General features: G+C 43.6%; 1 protein-coding gene across 5 annotated transcripts in view; it reads left to right on the plus strand.

Moving 5' to 3' along the window:
• The window catches only part of DENND1A (DENN domain containing 1A), a 265,895-nt gene that overhangs the window by 11,734 nt on the left and 228,251 nt on the right, over window positions 1-25,910 (plus strand). For all 5 annotated transcript variants that reach the window (XM_054998226.1, XM_054998222.1, XM_054998223.1 and 2 more), the window contains exon 2: window positions 9,308-9,372. In XM_054998226.1, coding sequence (XP_054854201.1) covers window positions 9,308-9,372 — 65 coding nt within the window. The remainder of the gene's footprint in view (window positions 1-9,307; window positions 9,373-25,910) is intronic.

Raw genomic sequence — 25,910 nt, forward strand, 5'->3', positions numbered from 1 at the left:
AGCCTATCTCTCCCCCAAAGAAGCACCGCCTGGCGATGCTTCTTCAAGTGGTTCCTGAGTCCAGTAGGCAAGAGAGGAGCCAGGTCTTTCCCTTGACTGATCTAGGTCCTACACAGCTGGCACTGTCCTGTCATTCCTTTCATGACACTCTTATGCTAGAGGTAGTGGAATAGTACCTCTGTTACGTGCTCCTGCATGTCCCTATTTCAGAAGACTCTGTCATTAAATATGCTCTCCTACAATTTCCAATAAGGGCCTGAATGTTTCATGAGGGAGGCAGAGCTGTGCCTTCCAGATTCCTAACTTCAGTGGGAAGTATTTCATCTGGCTTTGTTTGTGCATGACTACACTTTGCTAAGATTTGGCTTTGAAAGGTGCAGAAATACGTTATCCCAGGGATGATCTTAGCTAGTTCCTTCTTTGCGTAGGCAGCTTTGCCTTTTCTTGCAGGAAATCAGTGAAAGAGTTGGCTTGTTTCAACCTCCCCCAATGTTAGCTTTAACTTACGGTATTTCTGTTAATCAAAAGTTAAGTATCTCTGCATACTCACTGTTCTGCATGGTTCTCTTGCAAAAGCCCCACACAGAGCACATTTTTGGATACCGTTCCCTGTCCTGTGGGGAGGAAGTCACATTTTAACTGTCTGCATCATCACGGGCAACCATCGTGAACAGTCAGGGTAGCCAGGCTGGGAAGAAATATATGAATAGCAGCTACACTGTAATTTATAGGTCTGTGTAATCACTTTCTAACCTTATACTTTTATGAATACTGGCTGCCTACCATGAGTCTCCTTCTGTCTCTCAGCCCTTGGCTGGGTTATAACATAATAAAATGTTCTGCTTGCTGAGTGGAAAGCGGATGCCTTGGCATGCTGATGAATTTACGTGAGAAGTAAAATGTTTCAGGTGGGTAGCTATGTTGATCTGCAGTAGAAGAGTAAGTTTCGAGTCCAACAGCATCTTAAAGACTAACAAGGTTTCCAGGGTGTAAACTTTCGAGAGACAGGCTCCCTTCTAATATCTGACAAAGGGAGCTTGATTCTCAAAAGCTTATACCCTGGAAATCTTGTGCTACTGGACTCGAATCTGAGAAGCAGATTAGTTATGGGGGAGGGTCTCATAGAGCAACAAAGACAACAAGGGTTGTGTGCAGCAAGGAAAAGCCATTGGACCAGTTTTGATGAAACAGCAAACTATGGTTTGGTGTTTCATGAATGAACCTTTGGTTCATGAGAAGTGTATTTCCTCCCACTACTACCACCTTTGTGTTTTCATGGCAAGCCACAGTTTGCCATTTTTTCCCAAGTGGCAAACTATAGTTTGTGCAGGCTTGCCAAATGAGAATTGGAAACCATTGGTTTGGAAGACAAACACGAATTGTTGTTTGCTGGTTTGGATAAAATGGCAAGTTACAGCTTGTTGCAGAAGAGACAGAAGTGGAGTGTGCAAAAGGGGAGCAGGAGAAGGGAATGCCATGAATTCATGGTTCTTTTGTGTAGTGTATTGTTCCCGGACCTGTTCCAGTCTGGCTTCCACCCGGGCCATGGAACTGAGACAGTGTTGGTCGCCCTCGCAGATGATCTCCGTAGACATCTGGATTGAGGCGGGTTGGCGCTGCTGGTGTTATTGGATCTTTCGGCAGCATTCGACACGGTTGACTATGAATTGTTGACCCACCACCTTGCCGATGTGGGGATATGAGGGACTACCTTAAAGTGGCTTGTCTCTTTTCTCCACGGTTGGGGACAGAGGGTGGCGCTAGGGGAGAGGGTGTCTGCACGCCAACCATTGGTATGCAGCATCCCCCAGGGGGCGATTCTCTCCCCATTGTTGTTCAATCTGTATATGTACCCCCTCGCCCAGCTGGCACGGAGTTTCGGACTGGGTTGCCACCAGTACGCTGATAACACCCAGTTGTATCTGTTGTTGGACAGACGGCCTGGCTCAGCTCCAGAAGCCCTGATTAGAGCTTTGGATGCCTTGTCTGGTTGGGTGAAGCAGAGCAGACTGAAGTTAAATCCCACAAAGATGGAGGTCCTATACTTAGGTCATGGGATGTTGGAGGGGGGGATCCAGCTTCTGGCCTTCGATGGCGCACCACTTGTGCCCGTTTTGCTGGTCAGAAGTCTTGGCGTGATGCTGGACTCCTCTTTATCAATGGAGGACCAGATTGTGGCAGTTGCCCGGTCTGCTTTTTTTCATCTTCGGCAGGCCAGGCAGCTTGCTCCCTATCTCTTGACCCGTGACCTGGAAACAGTGATCCATGCAACAGTCCTCTCCAGATTGGATTATTGTAACTCGCTGTACACAGGACTTCCCTTGAGTCTGTCCTGGAAATTACAGCAGGTTCAGAATGCTGCTGCCCATGTCCTGATGGGTATGCCTTTCAGGACACATGTAACTCCAGTTCTGCAGCAGCTACACTGGCTTCCCGTGGAGTCCTGGATCAGGTTCAAGGTTTTGGTATTAACCTATAAAGCCCTAAACGGACTGGGAGCAGCATGCCTGAGGGACCGTCTCTTCCCATATACTCCCCAGAGGGTGCTTAGATCAGCCAGTAAGCACCTACTAGTGGTCCCTGGCCCCAGGGAGGCTCGATTGGCCTCAACCAGGGCCAGGGCCTTTTCGGTCCTGGCCCTGGCGTGGTGGAACTCTCTGTCTGAGGATACCAAGGCCCACCAAGATCTTATCTCCTTCAGGTGGGCCTGTAAGACGGAGATGTTCTGCCACGCCTGTGGTTGAGGCCATCAGGGTTTCCACCAAATGAGCCTCTCTCCCGGTCTCCTCTATGTCTGTAGGGGGTATTGACCATCTACCCCCCATATATGAGCGACCACGCACGGTTAAGCCGCACCTCCACCTCCGTCAGATGTGATACGGTTTTTATACGGTGAGCAGGTGTTTTATTAGAAAACTGTGTTAATTTATTGTGATTTTATCTTGTATATTTTATCTTCTGTTGTAATCCTCCCTGAGCCCCCTTGTGGGGAGGGCGGGATATAAATATAATAAATAATAATAATAAAATAGTGCCCCAAACTAGTTACATGTGAATTGAGCTTCTGAGATGAAGACTGGGGAAGCAGTAGCTTGGTGATCTGGAAGCTCAGGGACATAGCAGACTGCCAAAAAAAGACATAGAACTTCAAGTTGTTTTTTTAAAAAATGAGCTCAAAAGTTTGGCCAAATAAATGGCCAAGCCTTTGGCCATACATCCCTCATGATAAAATATTCTTGGACAGAAATGGCTCTGCTTCCATGTGAAAAAAATGAGTGTATGAGCTTGTATTTTTTATTTTCCCACTTTAACGTTCTTTCTCGTTTTGATCATCAGTCTTTCAAAATTGTCTCTTGCAGCCATGAGGACTAGTTGCCTACTTTGAGGAATGAAATCTAGGATCCTTGTGAATCTGGTAAGGGCTTGGAGTGCCACACATTGACCATCCTCATTTTGGTCTCGACTCCTTGTGTGTCAGTAGGACTGAGAAACTCCAGGATGCCTAGTCTTTCAGACTACATTGAAAATATTTTCTTAAGCTTTTAAAAGATCTAGGTGTCTTAAAAATCTGGTTTTCATTCTTAAAGTGGGAGGGGGGGGGCTGCTGCTGGGACTTCAGAATCTATTTTAGGAAAGATGTGTTTTAGACCAACAGTCCTAGCCTGGAGCTGTCTACATGACTGCTTCTCATCTCCGCTAGCGGAGATAGCAAGGCTACAGCCAGACACCTTAGATGCGCTAAGCTGTGATGAGCTGCCATCATACTACAAAACAAACTGAGCTGTGGCAACTCATTTATGTGTGTGTTTTTGTAAATTCTGGTGTGAAACTTTGGAATCGTTGTTTTTCCTAATTCCGCTGATATTACAAGATGTTCAACAGGACTTAACAAATTCTCTGCAGAGGTGTTAGCTAGTTGAGGATAAGAATATGTTCTTTGTTAACCAGCATTTTGGCTTTTGAAAGCCCTTTTTATTTCAGTACTTGCAGAAACAAATGGAGGCTTGTTGGGGAATAGTCCAGCCACCTGGAATGGACCTGGTGTATAATAGGTACTGTTTGTCACCTGGATTAAGGGCAGTGTTCACGACCTGATTTTATGCATAGGCCTTAATATAGCGAAATCTATTGAGTTTATGCTTTAAAAATCCTCCTTAAAAAGCCTAGAAGGAAACAAATGTAAGACTGACCCCATGTATGCTACAAGGAATGGAGTATTTGTGTATGAGAGACTGATTGGGGGAAGGTTCCCATCCCTTGCTGATGCTTGCACATTCAGCCTTATGGCCCTGTATGTTAAAATAAAAATCTATTTCTGTGTTCAGGAAGCTGTAAATATGTCCTAGAGACTAAAAAAGGGCCCTTCTCCTTGACATGTAGGGAGTAAAGTTGACAAAGCATGAATTTAGGCAGTGCAAACGTACATGTTAGTATTACCTTAACATTGACCTTTGCTTTGAGAATGGAGGAAAACAGAGAGCTTCTGATTCCACTGCCTTGTATAATGACCATTTCAAAATGAACAAAACAGTCCCATTCAACTTGGCTTTGCTTGGAAGGATTCTGTTCCAGTGATCAATGAGGCTGACTTGCAGACTGAGTAAGTAAGATTGCAGCCTAAAAGTTAATAGTTTTTAATCCATTGTCCTCTGCTATATTGTGATAAACATAATAATATGCACTAGTGTTTTAAAATGGCCTTAATTAATTTTCACTGTGAGAATGCACTTGCTCACCTCATGCTACGTTTGACACATCCAGAAGCAACTTGTGAGTTGGGACTTTAGTTATTTTAAGCCAAGTTCAAGGCCTGGCCCATATAATATAAGATAGCAGGACTAAGATGTATTGGTGTGCCAGGATTTAAAAGGCTGGGCTGCTTCTCATCTTGCTATACTTCAAGTAATAAAGCATGCTCTCCAGCCATTTTTTTGCAACACATTTGAAATATTAAAGCACACATTTAGCTAAAATGAAAACAGGACTAGCAAACTGTGGGCCCATTTTTAAAACTACTCCAAGAGGTGTTGAAAGGCTGCCTTGGTCTAATTATAGCTACTGTTAAATAATGTGTTGCAATAATTAATCATCAGCTCTGCTTGTAGAGAAAGGAGAGCAGGCGAGCTCGTTGGCAGCTGTGGCTGAAGGTCTGGATGCTTCTGTTTTTCTTAAATCTGCGATTGTTTTGCTGGATGTGATGCTGGGTGCGACTTTTCTGTGTTCAGAAAGTCATAGATGCCCTTTGTTGCACAATGGAAAGGCATACAGATAAAAGCCACAGCACTGTCTTTTGGATCCTGTTTCCAGACTTTGCTCTGTTTTGCCTGAAGAAACCAAATTTTCATTATAATGACAAAGATTTTTTTTAAAAAATTAAAACAATCTGTACTAAAGGACTTCCATGGAAGTTAATTGATGATGCACACTAGTGCCCTACTGTAGGTCCGGATTAAACATTATGCAAAATACTCTGCATTCTGATGTGCAGGAAGGTTGTAATGTGGTATTGCTGCATTCTCATGATGTAGAGGGGCAGGCAATAAGGAAGGCAGCCGTGGCCTTCATTTAGTCCAGTATTTGGGAGTCTGAATTGTGAGACTGTGGGATTGACTTCAAGGGTGGCCTTGCTGTGGCGCAAGGTGAAGTGACTACCTCGGGTGGTAGGTTTTTGACCCCATTTAAGCCTAGCTGTCGAAGACTCATTGGGCACAATTTGCTAGAAAGGGATTCTTCAGTTTAAAAAAGACTGGGGTAGGGGGAGGGACTTAATAGCATTGGAAGACTATGCATGGGGTAGAGAAAGTGGAAAGAAAACTTTTTCTCCCTCTCCCATAATAATTGCCCTTGAGGGCAACTAGTGAAGCTAATGGGCAATAGATTCAGGACAAAAGGAAACATTTTTGCAATGATTGATTAAATTGTGGAATTCACTGCCAGTGGAGGTAATGATGGCCATGAGCATGGACAACTTTTAAAAGGGCTTAGGGTCATGCAGTAATGATCCATCTGTGGCTACTAGGCATGGTGACTGAAGAGAACAACCATATTGAGACGCAGAAAACCTCTGAATAACAGTGCTAGACCAGCGCCTTGGCCTCTATGCTTTGTTTGTTAGCCCTCCATGGCAACTGGTTGGCTGCTTTGTGAAACAGGTTGGTGGGCTAGAATGGGCCTCTGGTCTGATCCAGCAAAGCTGTTCCTATGTTCTTAAAGGTCTCCTATGCAAATTTCATTGAAATGAATATTGGTTATGCGTTGTCAGTATGTACCAATGTGTGTTCATGCACACGTACAGTCTAAGTAGCTTGTCTCCCTGCCCTGGAGCTGCATTCTGCTGCTAAACCAGACTGGCTTTGCTGTTTGTCACCCTGAAGTTATACTAACAGAGGCTGCTGTAAGACCACCAGCTGCCCTGGAAGTGAGGAGAGGTCCCCACTGGGCAGGGGAGCATTGAGTGTATACCTGGCCCTTTTTGTGATCCCCTGGATGAGGAACCAAAGTGGAACTCTCTGAAAGTGGACTTGCTGCTAAGCTATTGAGCCAGGGGAAGAATGTTGTATTCACCAGTAAGTATTACATTTCTATCATTTCCATCATGGAAGAAGGGAGTATACTTGAGGGGTTCCCAGAAGGTCCTCCATCTGTATGAAGACCTGACCCAGACTTGTTTGGCTTCAGCAAGACTGCTATATACGGTACCTTTGAATCTTTATCTTGGGATAAAGTGTATATTTGGGGTATAATCTGAAAGAAAGAACAAGTCATATCATAGGATATAGTTGGAATGTACCTGATACAGCAGCCTTGCTGAAGTTCAGCATATTTGGGCCAAGTCATGTCTGTGCATAGGTGGAAAACCTGGCCACCCTCTTAAGTATACCTCCTTGGGTTAAATGATGGATGAAAGATAACATCATACTATATAATTCCCTTAGTGTCTTTCTGACGATGCACATTTATCCTGGTGCGCTGTGCAGCGCACCAGGATAAAAGCGTGCTGTAGAACGCCGCCAATGGAGGGCGCGGTCTAGGTAGCCCAGCTGGAGGAAGAGGGCGGCGCAGGAAGAGCGATGCGCTCAAGCCCCAGTGGAGCCCGGGCGATGGGGCAGAGGCAAAACACCCGTCGCCCTTGGAGCCGCGGCACTCTCGGCGGGGACCGGGTGGAGGCGAAACGGCCATCGCCCTCGAAGCCCTGCCAAGCTGCGCTGTGCCGCTTTTGGCGGGGACCAGACGGAGGCGAAATGCCCATCACCCTCAGAGCCCTGCCATGCCACACCACGCTGCTCTCAGCGGGAACCAGGTGGGGGCGAAACGCCCGTCCCCCTCAGAGCTGCGCCGCACTGTGGCACTCTCAGCAGGGACAAGGCGATGGGGCATGAGCAATGCGCCCATTGCCCTGTGAGGCCCTCTGGAGGCGGGCATGTGGAGGGAAGAGCGAACCCGCTCTGCCCTCCCTCCCTGGCTCCACACCCCACCTTCCAGCCCTCCCCAGACTCCTCCTGCTTCTCCACCCTCCCCAAACCCCCATTGCCTCCCTACCTGCCATCCCTCCCCAGACCCCTCCTGCCTCTCCACCCTCCCCAAACCCCCATTGCCTCCCTACCTGCCATCCCTCCCCAGACCCCTCCTGCCTCTCCCAAGACCCCCCTTGCCCCTCTACCTACCAATCCTCCCACACCCCTCTTGCCTCTCAGCCCTCCCCAGACCCCCTTGCCCCTCTACCTGCCAATCCTCCCCAAACCCTTCCTGCCTCTCCCCCCTCCCAAGACCCCCATTGCCTCCCTACCTGCCATCCCTCCCCAGACCCCTTCTGCCTCTCCACCCTCCCCAAACCCCCATTGCCTCCCTACCTGCCATCCCTTCCCAGACCCCTCCTGCTCCTCACTTCTCCCTGACCCCCCTTGCCCCTACCTGCCAGCCATTCCCAACCCCCACAGCCCTCCCCAGCCCCAGCTTTCTAGAGCCTGTTGTATTTATTTGCACAATGGGCTCTGTTTCTAGTATAAACATAATGTATGAGTGTGTACACAGAATGTTGAAGTGAGGAGAATGTCTACCACAGGGGTCCTTAATCAGACCACTGCCAAAGAGAAGCCCTGCTGGGCAGGAACCTCACCTTCCCCTCCCCCAACTTTCTAACAACTGGTTGGTGCCAGGAAAGATGTTGGTGGGTGCCATGCTGGGGACCCCTGGTTTACTGCAAGCTCAGCTGCCTCAAAACTTAAGGATTTTGTCAAGGGATTCTGTTTCTACCAAATTATCTTGGGTGTGATCTCTCTGGTACTCAAGGCTTGAATTGCAACCCAGGTGGTTGCACGTGACATGGATTTGCTGTATGATTTGTAACTTCTGTTTTATGCATATCCTTGAGGAAGTGTCATGTCTGTCACCCATCCATGCCATTATTTTCGGCTGATGTGTTGCTATGAACCATTGTTCTATGCTGTGCCTTGATATATTGCTGATGCCATAACTTGCCTTGTATTCACAGGCCTGCTGTATCCAGAGTGTCTTATCTCTTGTGCTTTGGAGTGCAGTGGCTGTGACCTTTCAAACCTGCCAGTTCTCAGGGGGAAGAAGAATACCGTGTTTCATTTTTAATCTATTGCCTCTATCCTGTCTAGACGAAGCATGTAAACTATTTAGGGAGTTCTCAGGACTGATTCGCGCCAAAAGTGATGTTTTCCTGTTGGGAGCGGGGATGAGTACTTGGGACCTATATGAGCCATAATTTTACAAATTTTGTTATTCCTGTCAACCTCCTGATCAACCTGTGGACATATCTATGAACATGATTTGATTCCTTGAACAAAGCCGTTTCAACCAAGACCATGGAGTGCTTGCTGTGAGGGTACAGGGATCTATCTACCATAGACCTGACAGGAAGTTTATGCGAAATGAGGACAGGAGCCAGCATCTCACTTGGGTGGAGCCAAGCGTCTCCACAAAACTGTGAATAAAGAAAAAGAATTTCCTACCATTATATTCATCAATTGCACCTTTGGATTAACCTGTTGACAGGACTGATGAGAACTGAGCCACTGGGCATGTTTGTTTCCTTGTTTAAGTTCCGTTAAAAGAGAAAAAGAGATTGTCTTTAACTTGTTGATTTAATTCTGTGAATACACAGCCTTGATATGTTAATCAGTTTGCTAGATGTGTGCAGATGATGTGGAGGGGACAGCTGGTTTTTGTATATGACTTGTATTTACATCTATTGCACTTAAACACTTTAAGATAGCTTAAGCTAACCCATTTGCACTTTATTGTAGTTTACATTATTTAATACTGGCTTTCTCTCTTTCAGGCAAAACCCGGAAACGACATTTGAAATATATGCTGAAGTAACCTATCCACTGGCAGCAGGTGCAGGTACTGCAAGCATATTTAATCCATTCTAAAGGGATTTTCTAGGCTGGTGTGGGGAGAGGAACTGATCCAGTGCTGTTTGGGAGCACTTGAGAACTGTTCATCTAATTTTTGGGTCTCCCAATAGGTTGCTTGTAAATTATCAGTAGCTTGTTGGCCACTGCAGAGTAGCTCATTCATTCGAAGGAAAAGATTGTGAAAAGATCCACTTTTTATTTGTGAAAAGATTTGCTTTCAGCTTTTTTAATTTAATTTTTTTTTAATTTCATAGGATTTTTCTCTGTGCTGCTTAGCTAAGAGTTCTGGTGCTTTTCCTAGTCCATATTCTGTTTCTAGAACAGAACAAAACTTGGTTGTTGCCCGGGATGGGTGGGGGAGGTGTAGCTCTAGGTATTTTTCATTACGCAGAAGTAGTTCTCATTAAAGAAAAGTCTGGTGGCCCTGGTGTAATCTGTGGTTGAGAACTGAAGATACATCCGATTTCTTGGGTTCAGGGCAGGCAGGGAGGATAGCTTTCTGCAAGGCATTGCTGCGAGCCAGCAGCGTGAACTCCCATTTCCTCCAGAAGCAACTGATGGCCCTTCATTAAAAGGTATGTGTAAGCTGCATCTATAGCAAGTGATTTTGGGGGTTTGAGCTATTTGCTGTCCTAGGCAGCAAATAATTTTACATGCTCCTCAGAATAAAGATCGGTGGCAGGGAATTATTGTGTTGCTCTCTGGCTTAGTGTTTCCCAACCTTTATTCTATGGAGGAACCCCTAAAATAATTTTTCAAATCCTGAGGAACCCCTTCATTTACAGGCCAGAAATAGTTGATGGTGGTGGTGGGGATGCAATTCAATTGCTGCTAAATTATTGTCAAGAAATTTATTTGGAAAGAGCTGCTCTGTGTGTGTGAGAGCGAGCGCAAGAGCGCATTTATATAACCTTAATAACCATGATCTTTTGAGGGGTATTTGGAATTTTTTTTGTGGTATTTCAAAATTTTTATTTCTTTATTCCATGATTTCTTTTGAGCCCTGGTGTGATCCAACAGGTCTCCTCTTATACTCTTAACTGTAAGTTACTATAAATTGAAAGCATAAGCAGAGATTTCTCACTTATTTTACCATGTAAACGGGTGCATTGAGGTTTGTTTGTGATGCTGTCAGGATTGTTCTGGGAGCAAGCAGCTCTTTGAAATGATTTAATCCAATGGATTTAGTCAATCAGAGTTCAAGTAAGGCAAATTAGAGATCCAGAAGGAATCATATGATTTGTGCTGGGTGGGGGGTGGGGGGTGGCGGGGGGATAAACAAGTTGGGAAATCCCACTCACCATTGCACAATGATGCAAGACTGCGTGCTGAGCTCCAAGTCTACATAGGCAGCTTCCTGCTTACCTAGCTCCAAATACCAGCTGTTTAAGAACTGTAGCACACTTGCACATGGCTGAGACTTGTTGGTATGTGAGTTGGAAGTCACTCTGGTTAAAGGCTAGATGAGCAGCACAAGACAGCAAAGGGCATTTTAAAAAAAAAACCCTCCCTGGTCTAGCTTATTTTTGGGAAGAAAGTGCACCCTGTAGCATGCGTCCTCTAACCTTAATTTTAACCCCTTTCTCTTCCAGGATAACAAAAACTGCTAGGGGCATTGCTTCTTCTGCAGCTTGAAGAGTCTTTGGATCTGTGTTTATGTGCGTGTGCATGCACCTGATCAGTTAGGCTTGTAAGAAACACTCAGCCCGCCTAATCTTAATTAATTACCCTTCAAGGAGACTCTTGGCTTCAGATGATCAGAGACTTTAAAAGTTTATGCCATGCTGTGCTGTGTGGCAGAGTTTGAGTGGTGGGATATTGGGGTTGGAGAATGCATGCCTTACAAATATGCAAGCCCCAAACATAATCCTTTAGGTTGCAATAAGCTGATAATGTCCCCCTCCTGCCTATATTTTCCTCGTTTGATTTCCCCTCAGCTAATGTGTCCCTGCCTTTAGGTTCTGTGGCTCCTGTAACACAGTTGGCATGTATGCTACTCACTTGATATATTTTTTACAATTTTGTTTTTCTTTTATTGAAAGTACAAAGTAATATTTTTCAGCATACTGGGGAGTCCTAGTATGCAGATATCCACAGGTATTTTCTGTGAGTTGGCTACTAGGTACAGAGCATTAATTACTATTAGAAATGGTGGTCATGTCTGCTGAAAAAATGGCTCACTAATGGCTTCTGCTCCAAATTCTACAGTGCAGCCAGCAGTGGGGTGCCAAGTGATGTAAGGAATAGAGAAGTGCTCAGGTTCAACTGGAGAAGGTGATTTGGAGAATTAAAGTGTGTGAGGGTGTCTGGTGTGGCCTGGCCTTGGGCCACATGTTAAGTGTCTGAACTTTACAGTCTAGTTTTCCTGGAGTGGCTTATTAACCAACCCCAATATCACTCTCTCATTCGCCGCCTGCTTTAAATGTTGTGCAAGCTACTTGTCAGGCTTCTCTCTTGTATCAAAGGAGAAAACAAACCCGCCAAGCCCCGTACACAAAGAGGGTCTCGCAAGCTGTGCTGTAATCAGAATTCAGCAGAGGTGCTAATATTATGCAAAAAAGGCTGTGGGGGCGCCGACTCCTCATTGCAAGCATCTTTACCCCCCCCCCCCCTTTCTAGCTTGATAGCTAGTGAAGAGGGCGACATGCACGTTAGAAGCGAGAACTCCTGCCATGTTTTCCTGAGGATTTTCTTCTGTGACTTGGGAGGCTGCTTCCGGATGGCAGCTGAGGAATAGTGCCTCCTTTAGTTACGGGTGAGTGAAAGGCCAAGAAGGGTGTGAAAGTGTGTTGTGGCGTAAGGCCAGGTCTGCCAGTGTGTTTCTTGCACTTGAGTTTGAGGCCACGGTAACATCTGCCTCTTGGTTGAATGCCATTTTGGAAGTCAGCGCTGCGGGGCTTTGGAGTGTGTCTGTGCTTCTGTTTCTGGAGTTTAGGCAACAGGTAAAGCTGCTGTAAGAAGGCAGGCTGCCTGTGAGAGGATTTGGGAGGTATTGATGGTGCTAGTTTCAGTTTCGATCAATTAAAAAACCAAAATGTGACGGTTAAGCTTGGGAATTGTTTGAGACTTAATTGTAAGGAGTGTGGTTCTGACATCATCTTCTTAGATAACTTTGGTCTGTGCCTGCAGATTGTTCTGGAGCTGGCTGTGCTATTGTTAAATGCTTTCTGGACCCCCTCACCACCAACCATCTGGCTTCTGAATGTGAAGCACTGCCTGTATGATAACCATATTTACTTTTTAGCTTATATTTGAAAGATACTGAATTCATTACTTAAAGTAAAAGGAGCTGGACTGCTGCTGCATTTGATGAGAAAATAGGTTATTAATGAAAGCAGCTTTTGGGGCCAGTATCTGTATCAGATCACGGGCACTGGTACCCATTCCTTTAATTTCACATTTCCTGTAAGGTTAAAAAAAGAAAAGGAGAAGAAACTTTCCCCTTAGCAGCTTTAATATGATCCCCCAGAACATGTTACCACTTACATTCTTATAATATATAGAATCATTCTTAAACAGATATACTAAAGTAACCTCATAAAAATGTCACATGCTGCACTAAGAATGAAAAATCAGAGCTACTGTCTGTTTTTTCTTTTATTTCCCTCTGCCTTCAAGTCATCTATTTTGTTTTCTTAAAGGAAGCTTCCGCGTGTCATGTGCCAGAAATGAGCAGTTATTGGAATCCAGCGATCTTTGAGACCTGTGCCAAAGGGGCATCCTTGTTAGAAGGAGGAGTGGAGAGAATTTGGGTGCAACTCTTATACTAATAGTATAGGGGGGAAAAGTGCATTTGTTAGTCTAAAGTAACTGATCAAAATAGTCACCAAAGCTAGAACATTTGAAAGTAAAAAGCTCACAAAAGTAAGATTTTTTCCCCCCCTGTGTAGGAGGAAGAGGCTTTTGTGTGGGGTTTTTGTGTGTGTTCTTGCCAAAGGAGACATCAGAAAAGTGTGTTGGATCCTCAGCTTTGCCGAATGGTGAGCCAGAAGGCCCTTTTCTCCAAGGACCTCCTCTTTCATCTTTTTGTATGAACCAGGCAAAAATCTTGCTGTGTGTTCAAGGAAAAGCTGAAATGGTTTAGTACAGCAAAGGCCCTCCTTTCATTTTTTTTTTCTTTCTTAAATAAAATAGTTTAAGTTAGAACCCTAAATGTGTCATAGCACAAGCAAAAGTGATGAACGTGTTAGGGTTTTTTGACAAACGTTTTCCTGGATTAGTAAAGGAAATGGCAGCTTTGGCAGCTTTCTTTTACAACAAAGCATTTTTAAAGCCTAGGCTGCTAAGTCTCACTGTGTGTTTCTTTTCTCTTCTCCAAAACATACCACTGGGTTGAAAAGGGAGATGAATCTTCCCAGGGAAACTATTAACTCTGAGGGAGTTTATCATTGTTTGAGAGAATGGGCACATTTGCATTTGAACTGGCACGGAGTACCATAATGTATCCATAATCTTGTTCCTACTAGAAGCAGGCTGAGTGGAACTAAGTACTTCCTACTTTGTGTTCTGACCTCCATGCAGTAACATCTTTATTTTCTCTGCAGATCAGAAGCTCAGTGCCTTAAAGTAATCAAAGTTCTGAGCTTGACTGGGAGATACTGGGGAGTACTTGGGCCTTATAAACTCTTTGCAGTTGCTGCTGTTCCTGTGGTAGAACTTCCATTGGAGATGAAGTGGGAACTTGACAACTGCTTATGCTGAAAAAATTGGATATAGGCAGTACCTGGATTATAAGAGCTCTACTGTATCAAACCAAAGATCCACCTTGTCCAGTGCTGTCTCTCCAAGAGGGGCTAGCCATCAGTCTTTGGGAGGCTCAGATGATGGTCTCCACCCCTGGTGTTCCAAAGTATGTTGTTTCTGTACATGGAGGTAGCTGTTATGGTTCAAAAGTGGTGTTAGACCTATCCTTCAATCATGGGTTTCTGCAACTCATTCCCTATTGTATTTGTTATTGAATGTCCTAGCTATTTATCATATTGTCTTGCACTGTGTAATCCGCCTTGAATCTCAGTGAGAAAGGGGAACCATAATGAATAAAATAAAATAAACAATTTTGTAACTTTTTAAAGCAATCTAAGCTCATGTTGCTCCATTTTGGGCCACTGAATTCCATACATCATGACATTTCTCAGCACTGAGTATTCCTCCACACTGCCTCCCCCAACCCATCCCATTAGTTCTCCTGCCCTACAATGACAACTCTAGAAGTGATGGAAGGAGCAGGAGTCAGGTAAGGTCTTCTTAGCTTTTGTCTGCCAAAAGAACAACTAATTTGCATATCGGAAGATAGATCTGAACATGTATAGGTTCACTTGATGTTCAGATGTTCCAATAGGAAGATGACAAAGACTCCATAATAGTTGAGCTATGAACAAGAAAGTTCCCCGTTCAACTCTCGCTTCTGCCAGGAACTTACTATATTGCCTTGTATCTCAGCCTCTCAGCTTTGTATCTTCAATATGAAGATTATGATACTGGCCTACTTTTATAGGGTAATTACTAAGCCTGTGGTGTGCTTTGAATATTCTAAAGTGAACAGAAATGCTAAATATTGTAATTGTGTTTTGGATCTATCCTTTTCATTGGATGAATAGCAAAATTAAAGGTGTTGGCTATCACATACAAAGCTCGTCACGGCCTTGGTCTAGCATATCTACAGAACTGCCTCTCTCTGTATGTTCCACCACAGCAGCTTTGCTCATCTGAACAGGGCCTTCTGCAAGTGCCACCTTACACATGGGTAAAATCAACAACTGCCTGTACAAGTACATTCTCTGTGCTGCCTTCCACTTGCATGTTATGGCCTAACTGAAGAAGGTAGGAAAGCTTGAATTATTCAAAAGGGCTTTTTAACTCAGATAGGAGTAATATAAGGAAGCTGTCTCAAAAAGATGCATCAGTAAAGAGGTAGGGAGTGACTATAAACTTTACTAGTATTGCTATAAATATGCTAGACTTTAGATTTTATTATTATCGCTGTAAGTATGATCCTACTGTGTAGATCCTATATTGTTTAATATGTCAGTCTTAGAAATTCTTGTGCTCTGTTTCAGCGTTTCTTCAGTTCTGTATTGGTTTTCTGCTGGCTTAAATCTTTGGAAATTTGCATGCATATACCCTATTACATGTGTATTGAAATGTCTTTGAAATTGACTGTACTGACCCACGCTATGTAATCCACCTTGATTCTCAGCGAGAAAAGTGGACTATAAATAATGTAAATACATAAATAAAAAAATAGTCATGTGAATACTTCTTGTCTGGTGGCTGGTTTGCCTCTTGGCCCTAACTGTGTGGCCATCTGGTGGCTCATAGTGTTTGACCATAATAAGCAAACTCCTGCTAGATCCTTGCAGTTTGGTCAGGAACCTGGCATGCATAGTTTCTGAAATCTGGGGCAAAATAATGTAACATTGGAATGATTTTCTCCAATAGGGAAAGTGGAATTGTGTGCAGCTTTATTGATGCTGCTGTCTGTTTAACTAGAATGCGTAGAACAAGTCTTGATCACGAGACTTTCTTCCAAGTAGGAAAATCTCCTTTTGTTGATTTTTATATTTTTCAAGGGAGCTTGACATCTTCATCAAGTTCACAGTGGGCTTGCTTTGTTTGCTTTCTGCTGAATGCTGGATAAGACTCCCCCCCCCCCATTGTTTCGTGCAGCAAGAACAGGCCTCACCATGGCTGAGGTGGTTTTTTTGTAAACCCACAATATGGTCATTGTCTGGTGCTGAATAATTGTGGCTGCTTTTTGTACAAGCAGAACGAAGGCTTTGGCTTTGAACAGATTCCTTCTTAGCGTGAAAAGAGACTAATCCATGTAAATACAGGCCTGAAATAAAGCTTTACAGAAAAGGGGAAAGGCAGCGAAGCAGGAGGGCAGAGGTCAGCAATTTAACCTTTAACCTAACAAATAAGAAGCATGAAAGTTCCTGAATTGGTTTACAAAGGCAAACTCCTGTGATCTGTCAGTTTTTCTTTTCAAGATGGAGACTGGCGAGAAATCTGACAGCTAGTACCCTCCTTAGCGGGTGTGTTGAAATTTCATTGCTGAGCTTGAAACTTCTTAGCAGGGTGAAATTTACTTTTTAAGGGTTTTTAAAAGGTGATTCATGTTCCCTTACTCTACTGTGTTTGTGTTGTGTATTTATTTTTCAACGCTTTCCCATGCAGTTTGAAAGTGTTTGCCTCACCAAGTAGAATGAAGAGATTCCACTTCAGATCCTGTTGTTGAGTATTTGGTAAGGCTGGAACATTAAGAATCTGCTGATGAAGCACCTTTTGCAATTAAGTGCTTGTTAGGCTCCTTTAAGATTTGGGAGCTGCAGTGGAAGAACCCGATGCTAACAAGTTCTTCTTTTGAATAGAGTCGCTGGCTTCTATTGGTTTGGTAAGAAGGTTTAATTTAAAGATATGGCTTAAAACTCTTGTATCCTGCTTATTCACAAAATTTGCAAACAGCTTTCCTTGTTTGTGCTTATTTAATCACAACAGGTAATCTTGTTAATGAGTGTTAATTTCTGCTTTAAGCTTAATGCATCTGAAGTCAGCTGTTATATCTCACTATAGAGAATTCTGACGGGAAAGAACTTTAATTAGAGAGTCATTGAGATTAAAAAGAAACAATGAACTAATGACTTTAAAGCAGACTCCCCATAGATTAATAAGGACAGTGATTAAGATGTTTCACTACATGTTGTACAACCACATTCTGTTTTTGACTGTTGTCTTTAAGTCCCCTGTTCTCTTGTACACAGCTGCTTGTGGGTGTACCATTATGGTTGTCTTCAGAGTGCAGCAAATGAACATCTGTGTGGAATTTTCTGGGGTACTTGGTGAATAATATTAGTCCAAACTTGGGAAAAGCACTAGTCATTTCATTAAAATGCCACTACTTGGGTGGATTAAGCTAAGGGCTAAGAAGATGGATGTTAATTTGTCAAAAAAACTGCAGTTTCTTGTCTTCCCAAGGCATCTGGGATAGGGCAGGCTGGCAGTATGAATAATCTTGTTGCATCCCGTCATCCTTTTCTGTGTCTTTTTCAGAGGTTCCCCAACAGCAGGGTCTGGTGCTTGTTGGCATGTCCCTGTCCTCCTATAAGAGGGTGCAATGGAAGTGTTCACTTAGATTTTTATACCTGCTTCCATAGATGTGAGCAGTCCAGTGTCCCTGCGCCCGTGGATCTCAATGGAATGCATGATTTTCCTTTGAGGTTTGGTGTTTGTTTTCGTGGTGGTGATGGAGACAGCATAGGGCGCACTGTGTATATGATTAGATAGCATTGTTAAAAGTACTCACATAAACATTTCCTTGAAATTCATGCTCTCTTCAGAGTAAAGGCAAATACCATTTCTTTGAAGCATACAGGATGACTGAAGCAAAAAGGGTAAATAAAACTAAGATTGCATTGAATATGGTCCTTTTTCTTAAATGCAGATTTTAAAGGGTTGCTTTTAAAAATACTGAATAAGTGTGTGAAACAATAGAAGATGCAGTAGAAATGAAGGTTTTTGTGTCACACTGTTTTTTTAGAAATGAGAGGTTATAGTCAAACTTGAGATATGTTTGCAAGAGTGGACAGCCTCTGCCCACATGAAATGGGGGAAATTCTCCAAGAGCTCTGGACCTTCATCAAAGTTTGATATTTGCAGGGCTTATTTCGAGGGGGAACGCACAGGGATGCAGTTCTGGCAGTTCCCCAAAGAAGTCACGTGTCAGGTGGCCCCACCCACCTGACTCTCGGCCATTTTGGGCCCGTTTTGGACTGGATTGGGGCCGAAACAGCTTGGATCGGGCCTCTGACGGGTGGTGGATCACTCTCCCGCTCATCAGCGGCCCGATCCTGACCATTTTTGGCCCATTTTCAGCCATTTTCAGCTCCTTTTTGCCATTTTGGGCCCTGAATGGCCAGCATTGGGTCCAAAATAGCCAGAATAGGGGATGTCAGGGGGTGTGGCATATATAAATCAGTCATACTAATGACACACTTCTGTTGATGGCAAGAGGCATGGCATATGCTAATGAGTTATGCTAATGAGTTCCTCCAGCTCTTTTTCTACGAAATGACCCCTGGATATCTGTATTCAAATCCTTTGTCAGGATGGCTCGCCATTTGTTGATTCAGAGTTGCTTTAAAAAACATTAAGGGCAACATGTTAAATGTTCGATAGCGCCTTTAGCAAAAAGTTCTGAAGCTTTTCACCTCCTTGGAGTGTAAAATTCTGACATTGGGCTCCCAGAGGCATGCAGATGATTTTGTCCCCATGCTGAAGGGAATGCTTCTAATTTACTGCAGAGAGTGCACTTGAACACAGTAAGACGATGCAAGGTTCGGGTCCAGTAGCGCTTTAAAGATCAACTAGATTTCCAAGTTATGAGCTTCTGAGAGTCAGAGCTCCCTTTGTCAGATATGAGAGGTGGGAGAACATGGTCTCTTAGGTACGTATGTACCTGGGAGGCTTCCTGAAAAAGTGGCTTTTTTCCCCAGAAGGTGCACCTAAAGTACATTTCTTGGTTGTGGAATTTTTCTAAAAATGGACATGTCAACACTTCAGTAGTTCAGAATTTGCCCCTGAACTGTACTCTCCTTCTTTTCTCTCTCCCCGCTATTTGATAACTTGCCAGAGGAATACCCTGAAACCAGTTTGCCATGTGCTGCAGCTTCGAAGTCCAGATCATTCAGCTGCTGCCAATTAGGGAATCTTACCCTAAAGTATTGTTTGAAAGGAAGATGTTCCTTTCATGCTTAATGGAGAGGGCCGTGAGCTCCATGGAGTGCCCTGTGGGTAGTCTTTAACTGGGTATTTTCAACAATGTGAAAATAGATTGGAAAAAAAATCCCCCCAATCCTCCCTTCATTGTTGAAGCATTAACTAGATGCTTTATGATATGATTTGGAAAAAAACTCCTAAAGAAATCTGGAATTTGCCAATTGCCTAACTTGAGTGGCTAGTTTTTCCAGTCATTCAGTTAACTTGCTCTAAATTTTGGCTTCAAGAAAGTCTGTACTCTGCTGAGGAGGTTTTCCTGTTGGGTTTAGAAGCACCAAATTATCTCCCCCTCCCCAGTACTTTAGTTTTGCTAGTGAAAAGCTTTTTTCCTCATGTAGTTGACCTGAAACCATAATCTGTCTGGTGTCATTTCCTTTGATTTAGAGTTTGTGATTATTCTTATGAAGCATTGATAGCAAAATCTGACCAGGACTAGTATATTGCATAGTCTTGTATGATTCAGGCTTTGATATTGGAGGGCCTATTCTGCCTTTAGTAGTTGTGTACAAAGTAATATTTTGGCGGGTTCAGCTTTTCCCTTCCTGAGGACGAAGGCTGTCCAGCACAAGAGATCTTGTGATAGCAGGTTTTTTTGAACCATGGAAGACCAAATCTTGAACCTATGAAGGCTGCATTGGCAAGCTCCTCTAAACTCACCCATGACTCAGGCTTAGCAAGCTCTGCTGTTTTCAGTTGTAGGATAGTGGCTGATTCCGGACACGTTGGATAATGCACTTCCAATCCTCTTTATAGATCATTTGGAACGGATTTTTTTGTGTGCGGAACAAAAAATCCACCTCAAACGATTGATAAAGTGCATTGAAAGTACATTATCCAACGTGTGCAGAATCAGCCACAGTTAAGCTCAGATTTGTTGTAGAGATGTAGATATTTGTTGTAGAGATTTGTTGTCAGAGATGTAGAACTGAGGAAGTGAGAATATACAGACCCAGGGTAGAAAAATCTCAGTTGCCAGTTTACCATGGTGCCTAGAAATTTTATTGTGGTTCTTAGTATTTTCAGCTTTGATTTTATCTAGTGTCTTTCAGTGATCCTCAGAAGTACAAACTTACCATTTTGCATCAGACTATGTTGTGCTGTATGACAAAAATATGTGTGGATGAAGTTTTTGTCATAGCTTGTTTATATATTAACTTTACACCATCCGTTGGTGGTAGATTAATTCATTTCTTAACCAGTTGCTTTCTAGACTGGCTCTGATAGTCAGTGTTCAATTAAACAGAGTGTTTTAAAGTAATAATGATGAGAAAGTAGGCAGAAGTTAGCTTAGGGTCAGATGTTAGCTTTTTGTTGTGTTGACAAACAGATGTACACTCTATTTATTTATATACTACAACACTTTAGTCATTGCTTTAGTAGAACTATGAGAAACTGTGAAGAGTTTAGGATTAGGTTTTGTGGTAAAAAATAATTTTAAAAATATGGTCATTAAAATCCAAAACCCTGAAGGCTAGGAAATTAGTCTGGCACCTAAATTGTTGGGTTGGCTCCTAGAGTTAAAGAAAATGATATACACATAGACAGGTTTTGGGGACAAATATATGCATGCCTGAGTTAGTTATGCTCTGGAACTCTCAACACAATGCTATTGTTGAAGCAAGAATTATCTGTGTTCTGCTAATGGCTTCAGTTTGCTCCTTAGGAATTCTCTTCTGCCAGTGCACCATGACTTAACTAGAACAAATTAATACCTGTTTGCAATCTAACTTAAATCCACAAACACACAGCAGTGAAGAGTGTTAGCTGTCAGCATGAATAATGCTTATAACAAGAGATTGCCCAGGTTACAGCACTGAGTGGACCACTTTTGTAGGAATTAAGACGATGGAGATCATGTTTATCCATCTGTGTTCTATCCTTTGCCTTTTGTATTTCTGTACAAAAACTTTCAAACCTTTTGTATATAATATCATACAGTTGACTGGAGGAAATTGATCTAGCTATTCAAAAGATCAGTTTGGGTGTCATATGCTGAGCTCTCACCTATCAAACAGTGAGCCAGGGAGATCTTCTGAATGCGCCACTGTACATTTCACAGCGTGGTTTGACATATTGCAATTAACTGCCTGAGTTTTTATTCCATTTTGTCAAGGCTTGTAGATGCCAATTAAATAGTAACAGGAATCCAAAGAAGTGTTTGCATACATAAATGCCCATGTCTATTTGTTCTGCCCAGGGATCAACATGGGGAACCTGTATTGGACAGTCTGGATTGGTCAGTGAGGATGGTAGAGGACTTTTAAACAGTGGCATGTGGTTATTTTTGTGCAGGTCTTGTCAAACTCTTCTCTGTAGTTTTCCCATTCATGTCCATAAGAAGTTCAGATGTATCAGTGGACAGTTATCTTTTACACTCATGTTACTCTCTGTTAAAATAATTGGATGGTTATCAATGCAGTCCTAAGCAGAGTTATTCTTCTAAGCCCTTCAATTGATTTAGAAGGGTGTAGCTTTGCTTAGGACCGCATTGCATATGTGGGATGTCTTAGTATTGAAAGAACAGCAATTCTTTGCTGATTATTGGGTTACTGAGCTTCAGGCATTGGCCTATACTGGATATGGGGAGAGGGAGGGGAGGGTGAGCAAATATGCATTGCTTTGCATGGAGGGGAAAAGGCACAGTAATGATGGAAAGGGACTCTTCTTCTTTAGCAGTTATTGATGTCAACTATCCATGCATATATATTCTTTTCAGACTCATTTGTAAAAATCTACCTCTCCCCTGCACATGCTTATGCATAATTTGACCTCCTTCATCCAGGAGTGAAGAGGTTCTCGTCTTTACCAAAGAACGTAAAATTGTCAAGAGGAGGAGCTTTGTCTCTTCAATGTACCCCCTATCACCTTTCCCCCACTCCCAACAGCACCCACCTTTTTCTTGTGGCCAGTTGCACAAGGAAGGCGTTCTTGGCAATATAAATGTGATTGGGTCAGCTGGATTTGGATCTGGTTTAGAGGCAATGTGGAGCCAGGTCAAGGATCTAGCTTCAGTGGTTGTGTGGAGGAGACTGCATGGGGCTTGAATGAAGATATGGATTTTATCATATCATTCATGGCCTGTTCCATGTACCCAGCTTTGGCAATGAGTTGAATGTAAATTTCCAGATTGCAGTTGTAATAGGCACACCCTGTTTTATTGAGCAGAAATGTTGACATTGGGAGTGAATCTGTAGCACTCGGGGCTTTCCATAGACAAGCTAAATACAAAAATTGACATATTTTAAAACATTCTTGTATCTTACTCTTGTTTATTTCAAACTTTTAAAAAAACCTAGTGACCTCATTGCAGCTTCACTGTAATTACCATGTTTAAACTTCTGTGCATTTTTTTTTAGTTTAAACAGCCTTTGTGTTTTTTAAAAAACCAAAAGAAAATTAATGAGAAGAGACAAAGAGACATCAAAGAGGTTTTCACTCTGATTGCGGTGTTAGAACTCTTGCCTGAAAATAGGTTACATTTTCTTCTGTTTTCAGTTGAATCCTCATTAACTTTACATTTTAATGATGTCCAGAGCAAATCATGCCATTATGGTAGATGGCTTAAAGGATAGCTCTCCGATGGTTGTTGCTTTATTGGAAAGATGCCTTTGCCTCCATGTTGCAAATAGTGACAGACTATCCTTAAAAATAGCCAGCTGAAATGCTGGAGGAGGGGTTTTTTGCCATTTATTTAATTCCCTAATCTTTTATCCTAATTTTATTATAAGCATAACATTTTGTGGGGCTAATGCTTCCTTTTTGTAGATGTAGGCAGCAGCTCAAATACTGTTATTTGAAACTGTTTACAAATTATCTTCTCCCCACCCCCATGGTTACAAATTAAAGTTTTAATTTTTGACAACAAAGGATTAAAATAAGAAAAAACTTCACACGGTGCAGAAGTGTATCTTTAAAAAAAAGAGGGTGGGGTAGATTTTGGAAATGTTAAAATTTTGTGCACGAGTGACTTTTCATACTGTGAAGTGCCACTGTGTATAGTTCAAAAGTGTACCACTCACTTAAAGAGTGTGTTGGTCCTTCTCACCCCTTGTTCTGTCATGTGACCTTTATGTCTTAGTCTTGGTCAGTGGATTTTAGATGATGTGCAAATGGCTTCAGTTAACAGCAGAGGAAGGTGTTGGTAGCAGACAGACATTTGACTAGTGTGTGAATGGGTAGGTTGGTTAAAGACGTTCTGAGTACCTGCATTTACAAGATCACTATCATGTGCTTTATTTTAATGTTTAAATCTAGGGTGCTTAGCTATTAGACAATGACAGATTGAGTACTGGAACAAAGGAATTTGACACACATTGCTGCATGTTTTAAAACTGGCATGCAATTAATTCCCAGTCATCTCATTGCCCCCAATATATTTGTTCACATGGGAAGCCAAAGATATTTTTAATGTCTTAATAACTCTTGTGATTCTGCAAAATGCGAAACAGAGTCTTAGAGAACACCATGGACTGTGCCATTAAAGATACTGTAAAATAATTTCCTGAACTGAATCTTCATTCAGACAGGTATTCAGAGCTAAAATATGTGTTGCTTTTTGCTGTTTGTTTTTAATGGGCTTCTTAATGTATGCTTGTACCTGCTTGCTCTTTAGAATTCAGAAAATAGATAGAAGCAGGTACAGTGTAAAAAAAAAGCAGAGCTTTCTCTGCTTTGAAGACATGCATGGTGGCAAATCAATTGCTGGGTAAGCTGACCGTTTACCCCCTCCTTGCTTCTGGTCATCTACTAGTCCTGGGTTCACTTGTCCATCTGCTGTGGCTATTTCTGCCACCTTCTGCTTTGGAAAGGCTGCAGGAACAATGTGTCCGGGGTCGGAGTCCCAGCCCCCAGACTTGCCAGGAGGGAACAGTGGGAGGCAACCGGGAGGCAGCAGCCCTGCCGCCCCAGCCAGCAACCAGGTCCAGGACCTGCCTACTCCAGGGGGAAGGGGCAAAAGGCCAAAGCCTCAGAGGGCTGGAGGGAGCAGGGGGAGACCAGCTAGTCCCACCCTCCAGGGGGAAGAAGAGGGAGCTAAGCAGGCCAGAGGAAAAGGGCCAAGGCAGGGGGAATAGGGCCCCAGCAGCAGCCCAAACAGAGCTCTTACCTGGCAGGGAGGAAAAGCAGCCACAGCAGCTCAGAGCCACGCCCCAGCTTCCACCTCAGCTTGAAGACAGCAGCCTGGCTCAGGAGATGCTCACAACCAAGCCCCTCCAGGTGGAGCTGCTGAAGGCATTCTGTGGGAAGAGCTGGGCAGCCAACCAAGGGGCCACAGCTGGGCCTCCAGTAATCAGCTCAGCTAGGGAGGCCTGGCAGCCAGCCAACATAACGCAGCTGTTGCTGATCCAGGCAGCCCAGCCAGTTACCCCAGCTGCAGCAGCTTGAGACAGCCCAGGCAAATGCTGGAAGGCCAGGGAGAGGTGTGGCCTGGCAGGCAGGACCTGCAAGGAGGGCGGGGTGCTGAGAGAAGGCCCTATAAAAGCTGGCTGGGAAGAGCTCTGGGGTGGTTGAGTGTGAGTAAGGAGTGATGGTGTGGAAGCAGAGCAGTACGAGAGCAAAGGCTAGGAGGAGAATGGATGAAGGAGGAAGAGATGGTAGAAACCAAAAAGGGTGAGTGGCACAGGTTGAGCAGGCCAGCAAGTGGATTGAGAGGGAGCCTGGGTGATGTATACCGCCCCTACTTCCACAGAGCAGGGTCCTGCAGAATCCCTGGCCCCCCCCTTTGATGTCAGGAGCAGACTGTGCAGTGCCCCGCCCAGCGGTGGCCGCTGCAAGCCCTGACACAATCTTCCTGCTTTGAGTGAATGCCCAAGATGGGAGGTGACTGTACCCCTTCCTGTCTTTCTTGGAGTTCTGTGTGAAGTGAGAGGAATCAAGCTTGCTATACTCTCCTCCTTTCTGATGCGCTGGATGTTCTGATTGCTGGACGGGCAATCTTGTTTCTGTGGTTGTTGGGTGCCATGTGTATTTCTCCAGCTACTGTGAATCCTCTTGGTGACTGTTACTGGAGGGGTTAAAAAAGCTGTAGCTTTCAGGATAGGAGGAGTGTGTGGCTCAATGGTAGGGCATCTGCTTTGCATGCAGTAGTTTTCAGGTTTAATCCCTGGCATCTTCAGTGAAGAGGATCAGGTAGCAGGCAATAAGAAAAACTCTACCTGAGATCCTGGAGAGCCACTGCCAGGCAGAGTAGACAGCAGTTACTTTGATAGACCAGTGGTCTTTCTTAGTATATGACCACTTCATATGTTCATGTAGAAATGTGGGTGAAGGCAACCCACTTGAAGCACGGTGGAAGGGCAAGGACAGTATTGAATTATTTGATATGCCATTTTTGGTTCCATTGCAAAATAGGGGGAGGCTGCTGCAGCCTTTTCTCATATATAGCTGTCTTTGACCTTGTGGGAGGAGAAGAGCTGCTGTGGTCTTGGCAGAATGAGTTTTTCTCTTGCAAATCCTGCCATCTCCAATGGAGGAATGACCCAAGATAAAACAGGCTGTCTTGCTTTCCGAGAGGGGCAAAAGGAGAGGCTAAGCTACCATTCTGCTGGGGAGCCAGCAAGATGGCTGCTCTCTTTTTCTGCCAGTAGGCTCTGGCAACCCGGATCTCTTGAGGTCGCTTTTCACCTCCCCTCCCCCTTCGTTCTGGTGATTATTTTCCTTGCCCCATCTCACATATTTTCTTGTGTATTGTGAAATTCTTTATTATAGAAGGAAGGTATACTTTAAATTCCACTTTACAAAAGCCATAATCAC

This window comes from Eublepharis macularius, chromosome 14, assembly GCF_028583425.1.
Source record: "Eublepharis macularius isolate TG4126 chromosome 14, MPM_Emac_v1.0, whole genome shotgun sequence".
NCBI lineage: Eukaryota > Metazoa > Chordata > Lepidosauria > Squamata > Eublepharidae > Eublepharis > Eublepharis macularius.